Source organism: Apis dorsata, unplaced genomic scaffold (assembly GCF_000469605.1).
Source record: "Apis dorsata unplaced genomic scaffold, Apis dorsata 1.3 scaffold_162, whole genome shotgun sequence".
Classification (NCBI taxonomy): domain Eukaryota; kingdom Metazoa; phylum Arthropoda; class Insecta; order Hymenoptera; family Apidae; genus Apis; species Apis dorsata.
In genome coordinates, this window is record NW_006263451.1 from 138,654 (window position 1) to 156,074 (window position 17,421).

The 17,421-nt window shown below is 34.7% G+C and overlaps 2 protein-coding genes across 4 annotated transcripts in view; one reads left to right on the forward strand and one right to left on the reverse strand.

Annotated features, from left to right (window-relative positions):
- The first annotated feature begins 208 nt into the window (after window positions 1–208).
- LOC102670931 (septin-2) lies at window positions 209–5,803 on the forward strand. 2 transcript variants are annotated; one of them, XM_006613722.2, is made up of 8 exons: window positions 209–317; window positions 588–705; window positions 778–1,114; window positions 1,209–1,320; window positions 1,395–1,587; window positions 1,664–1,791; window positions 1,870–2,043; window positions 2,385–2,565. In XM_006613722.2, exons 1-8 carry the CDS (start codon window positions 288–290, stop codon window positions 2,556–2,558), a joined length of 1,266 nt encoding a protein of 421 aa, XP_006613785.1. In that variant the 5' UTR covers window positions 209–287; the 3' UTR covers window positions 2,559–2,565. The 2 variants fall into 2 exon arrangements, with proteins under 2 accessions (XP_006613785.1, XP_031365421.1); XM_031509561.1 differs by lacking the exon at window positions 209–317 and adding an exon at window positions 5,526–5,803 and having other exon boundaries at window positions 2,385–2,538.
- The window catches only part of LOC102670800 (growth arrest-specific protein 2-like), a 33,205-nt gene continuing 21,095 nt past the window's right edge, over window positions 5,312–17,421 (reverse strand). For both annotated transcript variants that reach the window (XM_006613721.2, XM_031509560.1), the window contains exons 3-8: window positions 11,561–11,685; window positions 10,923–11,064; window positions 7,935–8,181; window positions 7,214–7,478; window positions 5,935–6,060; window positions 5,312–5,730 (exon numbers count right to left, since the gene is read on the reverse strand). In XM_006613721.2, coding sequence (XP_006613784.1) covers window positions 5,527–5,730; window positions 5,935–6,060; window positions 7,214–7,478; window positions 7,935–8,181; window positions 10,923–11,064; window positions 11,561–11,685 — 1,109 coding nt within the window. In that variant the 3' untranslated portion in view covers window positions 5,312–5,526. The remainder of the gene's footprint in view (window positions 5,731–5,934; window positions 6,061–7,213; window positions 7,479–7,934; window positions 8,182–10,922; window positions 11,065–11,560; window positions 11,686–17,421) is intronic.

Consider the following 17,421-nt stretch of genomic DNA (forward strand, 5'->3'; position numbering starts at 1 on the left):
ATTTATTGGTTAAATGTCTATTAGTAAGATTGTTGGTTAGTTGAGAATAATCAAGTAATATTGATTAAATACGTATCAAAAATTTGGAAAGTATTTGTGTTATATATTTATAAAATTATTTTTATACATAAAAAAATAATTGCAAAATAATAGTTGATATATTTCTTTGATTTGGTTTTATCTGTTATGAATAAGCACTGTAAATTATGATGAATAATAATGTATATATATATACGTTATTACAGGGAAGTATAGATTGAGTAACGCACGCGTCATTAGTAGTAAAAATGGCGTCGGCAGACGTTGAGCGTGCCAAGGTAGGTGTCATTTTTTTTAAATTTTACACCGGTATTATATCTTATTTAGCTATTATCTCTACTGAAAGGAATTATATTTAACTGATTTTTTTTTATATATAAACATAAAGCTACTCTTTGGATGACATATATCTAATGTTTATAGTTTATAGGGCGTTGGTTCTCTGTCATAACAACAGTATTCTTAATGAAGTATTCCGTATATGGATTGTACTGCTAATTTCCGGTCAACTTATTATCGTTATAATACTTTTCACCATGTATTTTCAGATGGAATCTACCATACGTAATTTAAAATTATCTGGTCATGTTGGTTTTGACAGTCTTCCAGATCAATTGGTGAATAAATCAGTTCAGAATGGATTTGTCTTTAATATTCTTTGTATTGGTAAGTATTATAATTTAATATGAATAATGAAAATTTTTATAATTAATGTTTATAATTGTTCTTTTATAATAGGTGAAACTGGTCTTGGAAAATCTACTCTTATGGATTCTCTCTTTAATACAAGTTTTGAATCTACTCCAAGTTCACATAATCTTCCTGCTGTAAAACTCAAAGCCCATACATATGAATTGCAAGAGAGCAATGTTAGATTGAAACTTACTATTGTTGATACAGTTGGATATGGAGATCAAATTAACAAAGAAGATAGTTTTAAAGCTGTTGTTGATTATATAGATGCTCAATTTGAAGCATATTTACAAGAAGAATTAAAGATAAAACGATCTTTGGCAACTTATCACGATAGTCGTATTCATGTTTGCTTATATTTCATTTGTCCAACTGGGCATGGGTGAGACATATAAAATGATATAAAATATTTCTTGTATAAAATTTATTATTTTTTTTAATGCTTAAATATATAATTTTTATTAATGTAATTGTAGTTTAAAATCAATTGATCTAGTCTGTATGAAGAAACTTGACACAAAAGTTAATATTATACCAATTATTGCTAAAGCTGATACAATATCAAAAACAGAATTACAAAAGTTTAAGGTATATACCTTAATGATAGCAATGTATAAATATATTTATACATTACAAATTTTATATTCTATTATTTGTTTCAGACAAAAATTATATCTGAATTACAAAATAATGGTGTTCATATTTATCAATTTCCTACTGACGACGAAAGCGTCGCAGAAGTAAATACTAGTATGAATGCTCATGTACCTTTTGCAGTAGTTGGTAGCACAGATTTTGTTCGGGTCGGAAATAAAATGATGCGTTCTCGTCAATATCCATGGGGCACAGTACAAGGTAAAATTAAAAATTGTTTGCTATTATTAGAATATATGATTTATCTATTTGTAAAATTCATTTTTTTTTTTTATAGTGGAAAATGAATCCCATTGTGATTTCGTTAAGTTGCGCGAAATGTTGATAAGGACAAACATGGAAGATATGAGAGAAAAAACGCATTGTCGTCATTACGAATTATATCGTAGAAAGCGATTAGAACAGGTTTCATTGCATTACATTAAATATTTCTATAAGCGATTTAATTACAATTATAATTATATTTATAATTATAATTTATAGATGGGTTTTAGTGATGTTGATAGTGAAAATAAACCAGTTAGTTTTCAACAAACCTGTGAAGCAAAAAGATCCATCCATTTGCAAGAACTTCAACAAAAAGAAGATGAAATGCGGCAGATGTTCGTGGCTCGAGTAAAAGAAAAAGAAGCTGAATTAAAAGAAGCGGAAAAAGAGGTAAAATTATTTAATTTTTTTTTTTTTTTTTAACTATGTATTTTATAACTTAATCTTTTTTATATTTCCTTAGCTTAATAAAAAATTCTATCAACTGAAAAAAGATCATACAGAAGAAAAGAAAAAGCTGGAAGAAAGTAGAAAGAAGCTCGAGGATGATATTTTAGAATTCAATAGGCGAAACACTCAATTCGCTCAACAGCCTCAGCATCACACATTAACACTAGGTAAAAGCAAAAAAAAATAAAAAAATTTTCCCTTTTTTTCCGCTTTTTTTAATTTACTTTTTTTTTTTTTTAATATATGTATTCTATAATATAATCGTATTTATATATTCTTAGCTTCATAATAAATTCGATAAACTGAAAAAAGATCATACAGAAGAAAAGAAAAAGCTGGAAGAAAGTAGAAAGAAACTCGAGGATGATATTTTAGAATTCAATAGGCGAAAAACTCAATTCGCTCAACAACCTCAGCATCACACATTAACACTAGGTAAAAGCAAAAAAAAATAAAAATTGACACTACTATAAATAAATGCGACATTTTGTATCTCTATATATATATATGACTATTATTATTTTAATCACGTAACAATCAATTACTAAAATTGAAATTAAATTATTCAACATGCCCAAACATTATAATTTTTATTGTATTTTTACGCATTTCTTTACTTATAGATTAGATATCAGACTGACTATTATGACAAAAGTGATTTTTACCAAATTTAATTTTTTGTATTAACATGTGCACTTTAAAAAAAAAAAATAAAGATATATTTGTTACTTACAAATACATTCATTTTAATTAATTATAGTATAAATATCTAAAAGATTCATAATTAAATATTTTATTGTTCAACAAAATATAACAATTAACATAATAGTATCATACTTAAATAAAACTAACATTATTAGCGGCATATGTATGTACGTTATATGAAATATACGAACTGGTTATGAGTTACTTTCACAAAAGCATGTTTTGATTACTAACATTAAGTAAAAAAGTGGAATATATGATATAATCATATCACATTATGAATCATGAGAAAATAAACAAAATATAATTTTGGATAGTGGATAGTGTCAAAGATACCTATCGTGCAATGAAATATTTATAATTTCATTCATAATTAAACTTCATTTCACTTTTCAACAAAAAAAATTTGCAAAACTTATAGCATTATATAAATGAATTTACACGATAGCAACTAATATAAACAAAACGCGTGATATCCACAAATATAAAATTTCGTTAGACGAAAAATATTTTAAAATATTCTGCGTCGAATTAAACAGGTACATACAACTTAACCGTAGTAGTATATATATACTTATCAAATAACGCATTTACGATAATAATAATATAGTATGGCGGAATAGTTTCATTCGCGCGTAGTAATAATGACACTATGAAATAAATTTGCTTTTATCATTACATTTGCAATCGATTCTGTTATAATTTACAAATAAATACACTTTGCAAATAAAATATGTAAAGAACGAAACAGATATGTAGAGAACGATTACAGACTACGCGTCGAATAATAATTTAAAAAAAAATAACACTATGGTACAAAATCAATTTAGACGAGAGAAAGGAAAAGGTCTAACAAAACAAAAAGCTCTGAACGACAACGTTAATAGCCTCAACGTGCCGACATTGCTCGTCGTATATTTCTTTGCTTTGGTATTCCTTTGCACACTGTGTCCTTGCATTTCTGTGAACCGAATAAATACACGTCGCCTTGTAATTTCGATACAATACGTCCTTTGTTACTCCTTATCCTATGTATTTATTATAAAAGTACAAAACATATATTATGGCAGTTATCGTAAAGCATTTTGCATGTTAGCCGATTTAATATGTATCGATTATGTGCCAAAGTGTAAGAATTATCATCAGGGTCGGTATATAATTATAAGAATAATGTAAAAAGTTAGATTTTTATTTTAATAATGAAAAAAGTTCAAAGATATTCTTTGAACATGAAGCATAATGATATTTCGAGTCAATTTCTTGACACGATTATTTCATAATAATCTAACGATAAATACTTAAATATTTTAAGCGTGCGATTAATCGATTTAACCGACCCTGTTTTTTTATTTATTATAATCTATGTGCCTTACATTGTTTATTGCGAAAAATATTTAAGTGCACTACGAGATTCACCCATATGGGCCGCAGCAATGACCAAGTACAAATAAGTAATTATTATCGTGTATTCCTTTTACCTTTTTTTCTCGTTTGTCCATAAAATAGGCAGAAATCCCGCGATCTCTTAAACGATTATCTATCCCTTAAAGTTTGCATTTTTACAAAAGACGGAGTCGTTCGATCAAAAAGCACAATTTTCTGTAATTCTATTTAGCCTGATAAACATCGATTTAAAATTACCTGAGTCCTTAATTGCACTTTCTTCTAATTATACGCATAGATCGACTACGAAACTGAGGCAAGTTGTTCGAGTCGCAATGGACAGACTGTTCATCATTACCTTCGATATAAACGATATTCCGATAAACTATTATTGCCCGTGGTCGTTTCGACGTATATGTATACCATTACAAACTTTGGTCATTGCGGTATTACGACTACCTCTACCAGGTGCATTGCCCTCCCATCTATTTCTGTTAGATAATTTCCAAATCAAGCGTTAATATGCCTATCATCCGTGGAATGCATGACACTTAAACGTTTACGAATTGAAAGGCAAGTCTTTGTATTCCTAAATGAACAACTTACACGAATATATAAGGAAGTATAAATAAACGCAAGTCGTATTTTTATACGTACATGTATAGTACATAGCTTGTAATATAAACACAAAATATAACCTTATATGAGTGTATAAAAAAAAACGAGTGAACGTAAATAAATCTATACAATATACATGATTCGTCAAGATTTATACATATATGAAAATGAAGGAATATCAAGGAATATCGTTTCCTCGATATTAAAGAAAGATGACATATTAACACGCTTGTTAGAACATACGTGAAATGTTAGTGCTTCCCAGGCGTATTAAATGTAAGAAAAAATAGTGCCATCCTCTGTATAATTTATACATATGTGACAGATAATGGTGTACATAAATCTAGTGTATGCATATAAATCATGAGAGTAGCACAAAGATACATTGGGCTGATAGTTTTTCATATATGATATCCGAAAAAACCCTCGATATCGATCAACACACTATGCGACAGTGGTTGGAAAGAAGGAAGATATATCGTTTTCCAAAAATGCTACTGACCTTTCTTTATTCCATAAAGAATTCAAGCATGACATATGTTTTCGCGGTTCAATCTATCAGCTTGGTATCCTTGCAACCTCTTATGTTTCAGAAACAGAAACGCGGAACGAGAGTTGACCCTGTCGAACGTGTTGTTTCTCTACTTGTACGAAACGAACCAACAGCAATATGAACGTGAAATAGCGTGGATTTGTAACAGGCACTGTGCTTTTAGGCTAGCGGGCCGAGACGGATTCCGGCGGAGGACTGCGATACTTGGCGCGAATGGGAAGAAAGTTGGTGTGCTTGTTGCCGTGAGGAGAAGGCGGCGTGCTCGCGTTGAGAGTCCTCACCTGACAAGGGTCGTGCCTCGCCAAGAAATGTTCCAAGGTGTCCCAGCCCCCGCCTACTCTGACCATCATGTGTCTCCCCTTCAAAAGCTGCGAACAAGTCGGATATTTGTTATTATACATAATTAGAGACGCGCTTTCAATTCGTCAACGAGTTAAAAAATGCAAAAAGTTTCTTCCGGTTCGAGCAAATTTGAAATATAGTATTTCTTTTTTTTTCGTTCATTCGCAATTTTTTAAACTTTAAACTTTTTTTTTTTTATTTATTTACTTATAAACGAATATCGTACGTACCCTGATGAAGACATTTCGCCCAGCGATATGATACCGTCCTTCGCCAACCTTTCGCACCTTCAGTTTGGAGCATCTCTCGGAGGGACACTGGCAAAGTCTCTGCACAGCCTCTGTAGCTCTTCTCACCTAAAAAACGAGCGAGCATGTCATATCACGATGTAAAAGCTATGTCGCATATCGAGGCGACATATTTTTACGTTCCAGACAGACGAAGAGTGATCGTCCGTCACCGTGAGATAAATCGGTTCGACGTGTCGCGGGGAAAGTCGATGCAAAGACCTCTCGGAACATCCGCTCCGTTGCATGTAGGAATCCGACACGCGAGGATGCAAACGCATACGTGAAAAAGCTTAAAGCGATCGTTCGCCTCCATTGTTTCTCTCCCTCTCTTCGTGGCCGGCATTCATGGTGAACGTGACACGATGCAACTTGCTCGTGTGCAGTAAATTGCACGCTCGTGGTCAATGTTACCTGTATTTCTTACGTAAGAAATGCAATTAATTTTTTCGAAGGATGTAGAGCACTAATTTTAACACTTGAGATAAAATGCTTGGTATTACGTGTCAATTAAACTACAGGTAAGGAAAAAATGGCGACCATTGTTCGTTGGATAATAAAGGGTTTTGCACTTGTGAGTAATTTTTGAATGAGTGATTCTTGAGCAAAGTTAATGATGAATGCAATATTTTGAAACGAATAATTTTTTATATATTATGTAAGATAAAAAGTAAAATGCAATAAGGGGATTTCAATTGAATTTATTTTGATTTTTTTCTGTTGATTTAATTTCTGGTATTTCTGAATGATCTTCAATAGTGAAAAAAAAAAGAAATTTTTAAACCTGTCTCGAGATTATTGAAATTGGATTATCGTGTACTCGAGTAAATTGCTGTTTTATTTATAACTTTCAATATAAGAATTAATAGAAAGTAATCGATGCATGAATAGTTGAATCAATAATGGTAGAAGTCGATAAACAGAAAATTTAATTGAAATTCGTCATTAATAATTTAAAACCCCCGTTAAAAAAATTATTCATATGCTGTTATGCTATATGCATTGATAAAGTGTTGCATTTTAATTCATAAGTAAAATTTACGATTCTAGATACGTATCGGTGCAATTACTACGAGAATGAAGGAGTTCACTTTAAAAAAAAAAAAATCAAGATTTCTTGATTTACAAACGAATAAAATAAACATAATAACACTATTCGTTTTCCAACAGTTACAGTTTTACAATTTTCTTCTCACGAATCGAATGAAAAAAATCACCGTACCTTGCGATCGAGTTCCGTTATTGGACCCGTGTGCTCTGGTGGCTCGGCCGGCGAGGGCAAAGGTGAACTAGTCGGCGATGGAAGCTCGTCCGGATCCTCCGCGCTTCCACGTGACCAGTCATCCTCGGTCGTGTCGCTCGGTTCCCCATCGCTACCTTTTGGTGGCCCATTATCGCTCATCGACCTTCTCATTTCGGGCTCGTGCGTCACACCGTTGCTCGGATCCAGCCATCCTGTCGCCGTCAACGCGACTTCTGATGCTGAACTGCAAAAATATCCCCCGAAATTGGGTTGAAGAACAATCGAAGAGAGGGTTCTTTTGTCTCGTTACCTAAATTTCAACCACTAGAGACTCTGAATGAATCGAGATGTTAATCAGAAGCACTCTCGAGAAACTCTTTTGTCACCAGATTTTCGGTTTTTCTCACACTCGTATTCGCGTCACGTCTCTTTTTAAGATTATTATTATTATTATTATTATTAGAATGTAGATCACGATTTTAAATCGAATAAAAAAAAAAAAAAAAATCTTACTTTTTCTTATCTTTATATAATCTCGATTCATTTTTTATTTGACAAACACCAGAAATCATATTATCACTAATTGTGTAATCTTCTCTCCGGAGATAAATATAAATCGAGTATCAATTGCACGGTAACAACCTTGTCAAGAGCAGAGGATATAAATGGAAATAGGAAATGGAAATGAAAACGCACGTACCTGCTGTGTTTGATCTTCTCTGAAGGAGGTCTGGGCGTTGCGGTCGGTGACGGTGATTGAAACTGCCAAGAAACCAGACTGCTGCGGGATATACCGCTATCAGACAGACAGTGAAGATCTCGCTCTTGTTCGGCGGCGATTTCCCTCTCGAGCTGCACGAGTCCTGGTGGTTCGACGGAATACCTCGACGCGAGTCGGGCCACTTCCAACAGGCACAACACAACGTTTCTCGGCTGTCCATGTAGAACTTTAAAATTAAAGACGATGGGATATAATATAATACTGTGACACACATATTTTTAATGTGCGTTTCACAGATAAATAAAAATATAATAATGTTATAAATAGAAAATTTTATTCGATGGGATGGGATATTTTTAACGTAGAAAGTAATCCTTGTTAAAAATCACATGTTATTAACTTTTCACGCTCTTTCACTTGACGGAAATTTATATGAGAGCATTACTTATCAGAGCTATTGCTCTCAAAGAGCATCCCTCTTAGCTTATCGTATCCCTCGAGTGTTTTTGCAACTTAATACGATAAGCGCTGAAACATATGTGAAGAAGAACTGGAGAATCGAATTTCTTTTAACTATTCCTCAAAAAAAGAAGACCTTAAATAAGAAATTTAAGATAATAGATGATATGCTAAATTGATGATAAATGGTACACGTGGTAATTTGTACGTTTTTGATTTTAAATTAAAATAGAAATCGTTTGCTTAAAAATCGCTAATTAAAAAAGAATTAAAATGCATTTAACTTGCAAGTTTTATCAAATTAGATATTTATTTACGATACACTGATTTAGAATGTATCAAAAAACGGTTTATACAGTAACCGGTTACATATTTATTTATAAGAAACGAGAGAGATTATCGGAGCATAAAAATCGTTACAATTCGCGTTTAAAGTCAGGTGAAACGTACAGGTTGAAAAAAAAATTTCTTTTTTAAATTTATTATTTAGAATTAAAATCTTATTTGAAAATCAATGTATCACTGTTACACTATTTACAGAATATTATTTAATACGCTATTCACAGGATAAAATCGCAAGTCAGACTAGAAACGAGCGAGAATTTACGATCGTCTCATCTACCCTAGAGGGGAAAAAAAATGTAGACTCTATTTACAGAACATAAGCGGTGACACCCTCGACCTTCTTCAACTCCAATTGTAATTGATCAATTCAGCCTACATTTCGTGGTACATCTCATTTATTCATTCAAGTAGATCACTTTAACCAAACGAAATGGTCTTTATATTCGTCACAATAAAATTTTAACTACATCTATTCCAGGAAAACGGGGATGAACATTCAAATAATCGAAGAGAATAAAATTTCTTTCTTAATCGAAAAGTAAAATAATAATAATAATATTTCAAATACGAGAACTCTGTTTTTTTTAATGGAGATTCAAACAAATTCATTCTCGAGAGAAATGATAGATATTCAAACTTTTTAAATCCATTTCAATTACTCCCTCGAGCCATTTGTATTTTGTGATCCATGGATTTGTAAAGTGACAAAAAAAAAAAAGCTTTGTTCTACGATAAAAGTACATTTCTGATGATTTTACGTTTCTAGCTCGACGACGAGGCTCTGACACGAAAATCTAGATTCACGGTTTCATGTTCTAATGGAGAAGAATTTCAAACACGACGTGTTCCACAAAACGAAACAAAGACGAAAAAGAAAAGCTCCGCCATTATATTTGTCCAACTTGTATCGAGCTGCATTTTAGGCTCTATGTCCAGATTGAATTTAACCAGTCAACGACATTCTATTTCAGGTATCGTACCATATTAATGCATTGAATTGATATAAGGAATATGTATACGAGTTAAAAAATTAGAGTAAATAGAAATCTTTTTCATTGTATTGATAATAAAATATCTGTTTTTCAATAAGAAAAAAAAATAGTGAATTGAATTAACACGTTTAATATTATAATAATTTTCATAATAATGTGTGATGTGACACTTATACTTCTACGATTCTCAGTCCGCCACATGTGAGAAACGTAAGTTATTAATAGAATCTGTATTAAATTAACTCTTGACACGCCATGTGTGTATTTCTTCGTACAAAATACACATTAACATACGTAATATCATTTTAAAATCCTGCATTAACATTATCAATATTAGATATTGCGTTAACGATCGAAATAAATATAATTATCATTGAAGAAACTTTCGTGGTGATTATTTATATTATCGAAGAGAAAAGATACTAAAGATACCTATCTAAAGGAATCTAGAGATCACTAGCTTCGAAAGTTCGAATTATTATCATAAAGTAAGAAGAAAGTAAATTTCGAAATAAAATAAACTTATTCTGCGGCATTCTTATTGTTTCCATTCACAACACTTCAATTAAATCCGCATAATTAAGCACAAAAAAGTCGAAAGAAAAAGTTAATATCGAAAAAAATAAAAAACTTCTGTATAAATTCACTTTCTAATTTCTATAAGAACGCCTTTATTTCCTAACGTCATATTCATTAACGATCAACACTACACAAAAAACTGTCGACATAGAATAAAAAAAATTCTAACAAAGAAATCCTTCACAGATACCATCGATCCATACTCTTTTCATACTTTTTCCAAACATTCACGATCCATTTCCTTCGTTGTGAACCGATTTTTACGCAATTCCGAAACTCCTCCGTTTCCGGTTGCATCATCACCAACACTTATTGTTTTTTCGTTTCGTTGGAAGTCGGTGGAGCGCGAAGGGGAAAACGGCTTGTTTCGATCGTTTCCACCGCGAGACACGATTAATTCGCGCCGATTGCTCTCCTTTCGCGGCCGCTTTGAATTTGCATAAGCCACGCGCGCGGCAGTCAGCTGGCGTAATTGGCGGGATTTCGGTTTTAATCGGCTCGAATGCGGCCGAGCTGCATCCGAGGGAACGTGTTGATATACGGGGCGAGTCGATTCGAGGGAATTAAGATTGATTAGGGGAATCTTCCTTACCGAGATCGTCGCTCTCGAATAGAAGATTCTCGTGCACGCCCAGACGCCTGCAGAATTGTATAAAGTTCTCCATGTTGTCGCGGGAGAAGAAACTGCGACGGGCTGCGTTCTCCCAGCAACGACCTTTTATCACCGGTAGGGGCTGAAAAATTAATCTAGGATGTGATAAGAATGATAATGGAATGGACAATCTAATCTGATACTTTTGTTATTAATACATAACAGCTGTGTGTCATAAATCATTGAATACTCTATTAACATATAAATTTTTTATAATTGAAATGTTTCAAGTTTAATATCTTTTGAGAGTGGAATTGGAAACATTTTGCACGCATTTCAATATTCCATCGATAAAAACGATAATGTAGGAGCGTATCTATGTTTTTAAATACGATGCTAATAAAGTAATTGTTTTTCTATAAAATAAAAATATAGAAAGAGAAACAATCGTCATAAAAATATTCGATAAACTTTTTCCAATTTTCAATTGGAATTAATTACGATGATTAAATTTAAAAGAAAATGCAATTGTACGGAGAATAAGTCAAAAAATATCAGATCAAATAAAATCGCATTACATTTCGATCAATACTGATTCACATCCAATTTTCGAGCCACTTAACAAAAGAATTACTCACCCCTTTCGCTCTTCCAGCGTCGATCGCCGTCCTCGCCTTTTCCTGTATAACCCTCGCCAATCGACACACCACCACGCCATTGTCCAAAGCGTCGAAGAAGTTGTCTCCCGATACAATTTCAGAGTCTGAAACGTGGAAGAAAGAAGAAAAAAAAAAAAAAAACGATCGTAAGTCTTTCACCGTCTATCCACACGAATGCAAATTTTTGTTGTTCTTCTCGTGGCTCTCGAAATACGTTCCCGTGAAACGACATATTAATCTTCGAGTCTGCTCAACGTATTGCGTAAACGGTCACTCGAAAGCAGTCAAGAGCATCGACGAAGTGGCGTCATTGTTGGAAACAATGGGGCGATCCCCCTTTTAGTTCTCCGAAGTCGAATTCTTTTCGACGAAACGAGGGTGAATTCTCGCTTTGTCGCGGAATTTATCGCGTACAGGTTCTCAAGAAGAATTCAAAGAATTTTAAGAGAAATGGAATTCGTGAAAACTTATTACCAATTTATCCAATATTTTAATTTATCCAATAATTGGTAAAACTCTATTTATTTTTTTACAAAATTGTATAAATACCACTGTAATTTTTGCATAAATTATTAAAAAATCGCTCAAAACCGAATTAAATCGAAATGGTACTCCGTGACCATTCCGCCATCTTTCTTTGTTGTATCGCCAATCCGTTATCCATCGGCTTCTTCCAATTATAAATTCGAAAAGGAATCGAGAACTCACCGAACACAGTGCTGAAAATCCAATTTAACTTCACTACCGCGTGGAAGGGAAAGCGAATTAATCCTCGAAAGGCGTGTTGACGCGCTATCGCGGCTCATCAAAGGCGACAGAGGTCTTCGAGATGACACGACCATCAGGGGACGTGAGAAACCTTTCGATCGACCGCTTCAGATTTATCTGCGGTAACCGTTCGAGTTCGATTCGCCTTCGTATTCCTCCTTCGATCTTTTCAACCTAGCACACCTTTTATCACATCACTATGTATTGGCCCACGAAAAATTGAACATGCCGTAAGTGACTTCGCGGTGGTATGCTCGGTCAACCGAGAAACGATCTAGCCGAGACACTCTCACGATAGGCCAACTCGTGCGTGACTGAACGAAATCATTTCAATTTCGTTCGTTCGCCGGGTTGTAAACAGGATCAAGGACGAGATTTTTCGAATCGGTGGTAGCTGGAGCGATCTGATGAATGTATACAGGGTGAACCTTCTAACTTGGCCACTTTGTATGATTCGTATAAACATTTCAGAGATGAATTTATTAAGTATAGGAAAAAATAACTAATAAGCATAAGCATCTCTGGTCGAAATTAATATGTATTAATATTTACTTATAAAGAGTTGGAGCATGCAATTGCACTAATTTTCTACAAGCCTCAAGCCTTAAGAATATTCGAGGAGCAAAATTGGGCTAAAAGATTAATTAGCTCGAATTTTATTTTTCTTTCTCTTACCCCGATAAATTCAAAATTCTACTCATATCATACATATCTGTACCTATTCACACATCACCTAATTACTCGCAGTAAATAAGAAAATATTTACAAAGCAAAAGTGAAAATACGGCAGAGAAGTATAAGAGGACTCACCCTGTATAAATACAGGGCGCGCACTTTGTGCAGAGAGAATACAATACGTAAGTGCACCCACGTTTCTCCCACGCTGTTGTTATAGATCGAGAGACGGGCAGGGAATCTAAGGAAAAGCCGATTGGGCCGCGACACGATCCGTGCCACGTTATATAGATATAGGCGGGATACGATGGGAAATAGGAACTAGGTTGGGCTGACGGAGCGATAAAGCCTCGTAGATACGGATGGTAATGAGAACCAGCGTCGTTGCTCGTGACTCGACCCGGTAACAATAGGGTTGCACCCGGGGCAGAACGGGAAAAAAACTGTTAACGGGCAGGCTTGCGGAGTAAAGTCCATCACACGTTGCTCCTTGTACAAGAGACACACGTGCGCTTTCCGTGTGTCTCTTTTACTCCCCTTCTCCGTGTTTACCGCGCGTATATACACACGTACGTGCAATATATACACAACACGTTGTATGGGGACAACGACGGTTATGTGGGATCTGGCTCGCGAATATCGTTCGAATATGGCCGCCGGCGAGACACAATGCGAGCGAAGCGAGCTCGTGATAACGACGATTTCGCTCTCGCGGGACGTTTAACCCTCTCGCTCGATCTTGCGAAAGATCACGAGGCATATTTGCGACGACCAATAGGCGGCTCGATCACCCGGAATCGCGGTGGCGCGGATCTAATTTATGTTCGACGTTATATGAGGGGATGGAGGAGAGGCAATAACGCGGCGGCGCCGTTTAAGGAAAAGGTGCGCGGAGGGTATTCGATAATTAGGCTGTAGAAATTCCGTGTGAATTTCGATGCAGGGTGAATGGTTTCACCAATGGCTGGATACAGTGAATTTATTATAAAGTTTTTGTTCCTTTTTTTTTTTTTTGCAAATGTAATTACATTCGGATGATGGATGATGGTGGAAAAAATGAATATTATAAATTGATAGGTGTAGTTTTTATTAATTTTGATTTGCTGGTGAATTGTTGAATGAATAAATAAGAACTGTGATTGAGTGCAAATATCCTCCTTTCGTTTACGAAACGCAAGACAAAAATCCATATGCTTTAAACGTTAATACTTGATGCAAGTATCTCATAAAAGTTATAGATATCATAAACTTGGGCGCACCTTTTTACACAATGACCCATATTTGATATATCATAATATAGCGGTGTGGTTGATGCAATCGACTTGGAAATTATTATGCACCAATAACAATGTTGTATGCTTTCAATATATGTATCGAATCTGGAATGAAAATTGAGCAAGTATGGACAACTTATATATACGGAGGGATAATTTTATGACCTTGTTATAAAAAGTAAATGCTTCCGACAAATTCATCCATCTCTCTTCCCTTGGATGGTCTTTAATAACACGATGATTATGCATAACGATAACAAGCTCACAGCTTGGCCTCCATTTTCTTCGTATCCTTGATACGCTACCCTTCGATTTTAACATTCGACCTCTTTATTCCGATCCTTTTTCAGAATGTTCCGCAGATGTCGTCCTTGGCATTGTTCGATCGATGCATTAATTCCAACACGATACATTACTGCAATAACCAGTTACCATAAAACACGCTGCGACAACTTTTATTTCATCATTATCGGACCCCACACAGTCTGTCTCCGAACAGAGAAGAAAATGAAAAGAATGCAAGAACACAAATATGCTGTCATTTCTTGCACGGAGATATGCTAGAATTTGTCATTTCTCCAAGTGAAATAAAAGCATTGAATGTATATTACTTATATAGGTAGGTTGTCGTTTGGAAGAGTTTTATTATGGTTCTTGCGTGTACGGCGGTGTGAGAGCGGTTTTATTCTTCGTATTTTTCATGGGGTTATTAGTTATTAGGCTGCATTCATCGCATTGATCAGGATTGCTCGTGAAGCAAGGAAAACACAGGTCTTTTATACCGTTGCTTGATCGAAAATTCTAGTAGACACCTGCGTGAACGTAACATTATTGTGAAATAATTCGTAGAGATATGAATATGAAATGTAAGATGGAACGAATATAACAGGTTTAAGATTGATGATATTTAAAGTAATTTCTCGAGAGAGGTTTGTACGTTTTTTTTTCTTTTTTTTTAAGAAATGACGTTTTCCAATCGTCCTTAAATTGATATTTAATAGCTAATCATCATTCTCTCAAAGAGATCTGTTGTAAACACGATCCTTACAAGTGTAATTTTGCCACTATTGTAAAACAAAATTATACATACCACATATGGAAATTCGTCAATTATGACAATCATAACAATTGACTAATTATACGCATACAATATACAGCGATTTTTATTCGTATTCAAGTAAGAAACTTCTATTTTCAACATTTCATTATAAATGGATAATCAAAGGAACAAATTGCACAAATTTTAAAAAATTTTCTAATAAATAAAACACGATAAAAAATATATATTCGAATCGTTTCGTGCTCAATTTCGTAGATGAACTCAGAGATCTGACTCGTGCGATTCACGGTTCGGTAGAGATCCATGGCCCGTGCCGAACGAGCGACCCATTCGCAAACATTCCCTCGTTCTTTCATCCATGATCCCCCCCATAAGCGCGTGCATATTCGTCTATGCGTACACTGTACGCCCATTATGCGTAATGCGGCTTCAGGTAGCCGCGATGCAGGGAGAAGAAGTGGCACGAAGGAAGAGGGGTGCCCGGCCAACTTCCGGTTGAGTCAGACACCCGGGCTGCAGCCGGCCCAGACACCCAGGGTGTGGGTCGAAAGGTCCTATCTTTTCGCATTATTTTAATAATCGTGGCTAGGAAATAATTCGGATTAATTTTTCTTTCAAGTGCCGGATGCTAGATTAAAATCGTTGTAGACGTTGATATAACGTTGAGATAACGTTTAGAATCGCAATCCTGTTTCGTATAATAAATAAGATTGGAATAATACCCCTTCCTTCCAATTTCAAATAATGGAATATCTTAATTATTATAATGTATTTTTTTCATAAATGTTAATTCAGAAGAATTATGCTCAAAAAAGGAAAACACTTCGAGATCCTATTCGAGGGTCGCGATCCATAAGTAGGGGAATCCAAAGCGTAGGTTGGTTTTTGCGAGGACTTAATGGAATTAAGATGATGATGATGATGATGATTCACGAAAGGCTGACACGTGTTAAACAGTGGATGATTGAAATCGTGTGGGACAGAGACGATGATTGTTTCGTGGATAAGATTATTCAGAAATTGTTGGATTTAACACGGATAGTTGTTCGAGTTGTACATAGTTTAAGTAGCTTTGTAGAGCCTATATATCTTTGTATAATTGGAAAACCTTGCCTCTGCAACATTGTGCGAAACGATGTCGTTAATCTTTCGCATCGTTAACCTTGATTGACCAAATCGAGAATCGTTTCTATGATTCTTAGATGCTCGCATTAGTTAGGACAAATCACTTTCGAATTGCATCGCGTGTACATTCAAACTATAAATAGGATCAAACTATAAATCGATTTTTTTATAGTAATAAATTATTTTGTTTTATGCTTTTGCAAAATTGAAAATGTTCTATAAGTAGAGAAAGCCTTCGATTACAAAACATCAATATTCAAACAACCCTCTTCCATACCAATCAACCAATTACGACACTCCCCGTAATGCTATAATGCAGAGAAGTGTCTGGACATTACTCGCTTCCTTTTAACAGGATGTAACATAATTACAAATAAATCTATATTACTTCGTAACGAGTATCAAAATATACACACAGAATAATCGTGTAAAAACGCTATTAACTAACCACCAATCTATTTTATATAAGAAATCGATCACCGAAACGTAACGAGTTCCAATTTCCTTCTCTCGATAAAAAAAAGGAAAAGAAAAAAAGAACCCTCGTTTACGAAACTTTAATTCGAAATTCACGGTAACCAAAATCCAATCGCCACGATATAAAAAAAAAAAAAAGGGAAAAAAGTTATCCACACAAAAAAAATCCACGTTTTACTTCGTTCTTAAACCGACTCCATATCGACTATCCGCCAACCATCGAATATCATATTTGGGATCATATTCGAACCGCAATCGACGTCCGTTTACATTTCGAACGAGAAACGCTAATTGGAGCAACGTTCGTGGACACACTCGAAATAATTCAGTTCAAACAGCGAAACGTCATCGGTTATTTTTTCCCCGGGCGCAAACACCCCGGTTGTCGCTCACCCTCGCGCATTAACCTCCCCCCTCCCCCCATGCAGATTGAATGCAGACGGGAGAGTTGACCGCCACGC